This window comes from Saccostrea echinata, unplaced genomic scaffold (genome assembly GCF_033153115.1).
Source record: "Saccostrea echinata isolate AGI-Se365-2 ecotype Australia unplaced genomic scaffold, CSIRO_AGI_Sech_v1 ptg000009l, whole genome shotgun sequence".
In the NCBI taxonomy this organism is placed as follows: Eukaryota; Metazoa; Mollusca; class Bivalvia; order Ostreida; family Ostreidae; genus Saccostrea; species Saccostrea echinata.
In genome coordinates this window covers 17,490,392-17,495,688 of record NW_026889758.1, presented here as the reverse complement: position 1 = coordinate 17,495,688, position 5,297 = coordinate 17,490,392, and the positions used below count along the sequence as shown (strand labels likewise).

Sequence of the window (5,297 nt, the reverse complement as noted above, 5' to 3'; positions counted from 1 at the left end):
CATATATGGATTTTCAAAACTGACACTTAGTGAATCTGAAATCTCCAAAATCTCCAAAATCAAAGCATCAAAACGTATGACTTTTAGGTACTTCAATTAAAACCATGCTTTTCACAGCACAACTAGTACTTCTTAAAAAAAAATGAAATTCGGAAATTTTCATTTCCTGTCATAATTACTTAAAAAAATCAGCTGGAAATTCGATGAATACTAATTGTAATCCTTTATTAGCCGCCTAATTTTATTGTGGCATGTATCAAAATTATTCGAAACCTTCTACATTTGTGGCGTTCAATTCGACATTTAGTTATTCATCAACGTTTTAACAAATGACAAAAGTTTCTTTTCTTCATATTCGACTCGACGTTTCTGAGTGAACTCAATATACAGAGTCTGTCTAGATGTTTTACAAACCATAGACATTTATAGCAAACTAACAATTACACTATATATATGACAAAAGGGAAGACTTCAACTTTTCCATCGTCAATTAATGCAGTACGCAGGCTTCTGACAAATGAGTTGATGTTACAGGGCTTTCTACAATCTTGTTTAAAGTCGGTTTTTCGCAAATTGTGTGGTTGTTTTAATGGTCTTGATTGCAAAAAACGAACTATCGTATAGTATTACATGTAATTTGACAGACCTATTTCATACCAATTGTTCAGCCATTGTTTTTATACTAATTTTGACCACAGATTATTGTATTTACCTGATCAATACAGAGGGCTCTCAGTGGGTAATTTCTGTCGACAGGGTATGCTTATACATTTTAGGTACCTGATCCCAAGTCTGCTGTTTCCATGGGTTCATGTTTTTGCCCTGTTCATGATTGGTAGTGTAAACAGAGTTTTTAAGGTTGATCCTCACCTTAATCATTATGTCATCAGAGAAACCAGGTTTTGTTTTGTTTTGTTTTCTTCCACTGCATGTGGTCGTCATATTCCTCCAACATATATTTGTAATAGTGACAGTAATAGTCAAACTGAACAACCTTTAAAAAATCACTTGTCTTTAAGAAACCCAAAAGATAATTATCTAATCATTTTACCCTTGTAAGAACAAGTTATCTGTTTTTGATCAATTACAAACAATGAAGAAATTTAATGTTATTGAACATTCAACATGCATTGATTATAAATATGTAATGGGTATGATAGTCATAAAAAAGAAGTAAAGAAATAAATCAAATCATTCCAATATTTTTATTATTTTAAACTAGAAAATCTTCGGTTTTCAATAGTATCGATGCAAAACAATGACTTTGTTTGCAAAAACAACTTGACATTTGGTCTTATAATTTTGACTGACGTTTTCAAACAAAATTGTACAAGCCTAGATAGTATTATTGACAATTATAAAAAGATTAAGGAACGAGACTTGGAGAAAAACTGGTGACTAACTCCCAAAATATTGGACCTGTATTTCTAGTTGATAGAATCATTTGCTATTTCATAAATTAATTGAATAAACTTAAGTCAATAATTAAAAACCGACCAATATTAACTGAATAGTAAGATTCTGTAAAATGATATTGTGATCAATATGTTTGATTTTTTTTTTAAGAAATAAAAAAAATTATTTTATGCTTATTAATCGATACAGCAAAATTAAACAAAAAGTTTTAACCAATGAAAAAAATTCAATGGAATTCACTCTTTTTTTTTTTTACACCTACTACGAAAAAGAGACACGGATATAAATTCTCCTGCGTCCTTGTAAAACAGAGGCCTACGAAAACTTGTAAAATGAGTAACAAGGAGTAAATTCCAACTGTCCGTAGATGTGCTCTTCTTCCCTTTTCTCGTCTTTTTTGATGTTTGTTGGGCCCCAGACTGATTCACTGAAGATAGGAGTAGCTGTAACATTAATGTTTATTTGAATTCAAAGGGGAAGATGTCTGGATGAATATGTATTTGTCTTTTTACTATTAGTATCAAGAGAAGCGTTCTGTAATACTATAGTAATGAATCATATAGTATATAGTAGAGGGTTAAATACAATATATTAATGCTTAACCTGAAGTCCACCATAACTTTAGGGGAGTCGTAATATTAGCAAACGAAAATAATAGTTTTGAAGTGTAATGAACATTTTCAAGATACATGAGAATGAACATACGTATTATTGGTGGCGTGGATTTCTGGTCTGTAGAGATTGTCTTTTGGTATTGTTGTATCACTGACTGCAGTGGAATGGATCCGATGATGACTTCAATTGGGATATGTAATTTAGATGAAGGTCCATGTGGTTTTATAACCAGCTATGATGAAATATATGGAGATAAAATATATATAAAGAGGAAATAAGTATTTAACTATCGACAACTGCATAATACAATTTCAAGTTTACTATCAGGTTTTAAGGACATATACTAGTATATGTAATAACGTAGTTTTGAACTTAAACTTAATCCCTGTATAACTTAATAGTTCCGATAATTGAGAGATTTTTGTGCAATTTTCTAATGCGTGGTAAATAAATGCTGTACACCTCCTCTGAATAATATTTATAGGAAAAACCAGCTTAAACTATATATTTTTTGTTAAATTTTCTTTTAAAAACCACAAGAATTTTCAGCATTTAATGTTTGTTAAAAAATTCTGGTATTGTATGCTTTTTTTGTCTAAGAACACCTGATGGTACTATGATTTTAGATTAAGAATATTTTGGTGGGAAAAGTACATTATACGGTAGATACACATATATACTAGTACATGTAAATTACGTATGTCTTTCAGTAATCTACCAAGACTTTTTTTTTTTTTATAGAATCTCCTGTTTTTTTTTTTTTTTTGTTTGTTTGTTTTTTTTACCTTTATAGAGTATTTAATGTCAATGATGGAGCACCCTCCCAGGTAAGAAGGTGCCAGAGGAGGGATCACAAATCTGTCTCCGCTCCAAACATCTGACTGACCAGGAGCCAAGTCTTGGTGTTGAATACGGTTGATTAATTTTGTTTCGGTGTATATTCTCTTTTTTGGCCTTATTGCATAATACTTTGTAACCTTTCAGAAGATTAATGTCGTATATCTATTTTACATACACAATTTAAATTGTCTGTAAGATTATAGTGAAATAGTGTATATTCATACATGCACATGTACTTGAATTAGTTTACACAATAGATTTTTTATATTTACTCATTCATAATTATATTGGAAACGACATCAAAGAAATCACACTTTTAAAATATTTAACTCTTTTTGTTTATTTTTTCGTAAGAAAGCTGCAAATTTTTTACATTACTTTACGTGAAATCTGGATCAATATCTTTAAAAACCTTGGTAGTTTTGCCAAATTCAGCTCCATAATATCTTTCATTAATTACGCACCATTTCTAGATCAGCAAACACGTTGCAGACACGTCTGGAGCTATTCTGAGCACTGGCTTCAAAGTAAATTGATTCCCCAGGAACATATCCGACTCGATTGAGTTTAAATGTTCCCAGGATAGGACCTGATTTACAGCACAAACAGCAGATGTTTTCTGAATTCTGTGCTTCCCCACCGTTCTTAAATAAAGTTAACATAAATTCATATATATATATATATATATATATATATATATATATATATATATATATATATATATATATATATATATATATATATAAGAAGAATCCCTTTCTCTTTCTCTCTTTTTAATTAGTGCTAATTTTTTATTCATATATCCGTGTATGATTGAGTGTTTGGTGTGCTTTATGCTTCTTTCTATCAAGTGGTTTACTTTCTATGCAATATCAACCAAAGAAAAAAAGATTCATCTGATCTGATTTCATATACATACGGCAGCTGATGGTTCTAGATTGAGATCCAGGGTTGCTAAGACAGTGAAAGGTTGAACAGTGTGTTCATCAAATGCCCAGGGTCTGTCTATAATTCCCTCTACTTTGTAGCGAACGTATCCATGTTCTCCCTCGAAGGAAGACGGCAATTCAGGAGGTAAGACGAACGAGAAAGGGAACACGTGTTTCCCGGCGGGCAAACGGTTTTCATCACCGCTTCCTAAACCTTGGTTATAATTGTTTGTATTGTAAAATACTATATTTTTTTTTACAAATTCAAAATTCAACTGTGCTTAAAAATATAAACATAGTTTTCTCTGTACAGAATATAAAACGATACTGATTGTTGAAAATTAAATGAAATTTAAAAGAAAAACAACATCATTGAACGAATATATTTTATTTTTACCTTTCCCAAATACCGGTATTGTTGTATCAAAGTACTCCTCGTTTCCAGAGTAGTGTTTTGTTTTGTCTATGCCGTCCCCACCATCTATATGCTCAGACCAAGCTACATGGGCTTTCCCATCGCACTCTAATCTTATTTCTAGGTAAATATATGAAAAGCATTTCTATTTCAGTATTTAAATTACATGTATAATAATAGCAAGGTTAAATATCAATTGTCATGTCCTCTCCTATTTTTCCTACGTTCTCACCTTTGCCAATATCTGACGAATTTTGCAGATCAAAATTTAGGAAGGTTTTTTTTTCTTTTTCGTTGGATATTTTACTTTTGGAATTTTTTCTCTCGAAAATTACAACCAAATTTAGAGGAAATCAATAGTATGTATGACAAAAGTCTTTGTGCAGCCGGGTGTCGAATTTTTAAAATATCGTCCCCTTGATTATACAGGACTTCGACATTTTTTTTTTCGATTAAGTATTTGTAAAAGGATTTGGCAACAGACAGGCAGACTAATGGGACGACAGAGTAATAAATTAATACAGCTTTTTACAAAGTTGTAAGAATTTGAATTACATAACCTTTATATGAACAAACATACAGAAATACCATTTTTAAAAATGGTGAAAAAAAATACATTTCACTAACGAATGAAAAATAGAAAAAATACCCCGCAGTTCCATTTCTGTTTCCAGTTCGAGGATTGTTTTTCCACTGACGGTTTGTCCAGGCATATATACACCAGTCTTATTGTCCAAGTCTATGTTGAAAGACTTCAACTTTACCATTTTGTACTTTTAGAATATAAATCTTCAAGAATTCCCCCTGAACAACTGAAGATAATCAAATAATTATCAATAATAATTGGATACGGTATAATTTGTTTTCTCTTATCTACATGTACATTATGTACATTTAATTTGTAAAACCATAATACTGATATCTGATCAGAAGGAAAAGCGTGAGGGATGTTTTTCAATGTTTTCCCACTGAAACTATAAAGGAATTGTTTTAAGGAATCAATATTTAGTTTGTTGGGCATACCAGGGCATTAACGACAGAAGGAAACGTGGGATATAGGAAACGAGGGATAATCTGCATAA

The 5,297-nt window shown here is 31.1% G+C and overlaps 1 protein-coding gene across 1 annotated transcript; it reads right to left on the bottom strand.

Annotated features, from left to right (window-relative positions):
- Positions 1–1,559: 1,559 nt before the first annotated feature.
- On the bottom strand, positions 1,560–5,011 carry LOC133181914 (arrestin domain-containing protein 17-like). Its single transcript, XM_061316568.1, has 7 exons — positions 4,865–5,011; positions 4,198–4,335; positions 3,791–4,014; positions 3,336–3,515; positions 2,817–3,008; positions 2,122–2,263; positions 1,560–1,859 (listed from the first exon to the last, which is right to left on the bottom strand). Exons 1-7 carry the CDS (start codon positions 4,980–4,982, stop codon positions 1,732–1,734), a joined length of 1,122 nt encoding a protein of 373 aa, XP_061172552.1. The 5' UTR covers positions 4,983–5,011; the 3' UTR covers positions 1,560–1,731.
- Between the last annotated feature and the right edge of the window lie 286 nt (positions 5,012–5,297).

Bases quoted from the DNA above. Each gene is read 5' to 3' on its own strand.
- LOC133181914 (XM_061316568.1), bottom strand. From the start codon at position 4,982: ATGGTAAAGTTGAAGTCTTTCAACATAGACTTGGACAATAAGACTGGT. The intron at 4,015-4,197 runs GTAAAAATAAAA...ATTATAACCAAG, and splicing joins AATACCGGTATTTGGGAAAG to GTTTAGGAAGCGGTGATGAA. The intron at 1,860-2,121 runs GTATGTTCATTC...TTAATGTTACAG, and splicing joins ATCCACGCCACCAATAATAC to CTACTCCTATCTTCAGTGAA.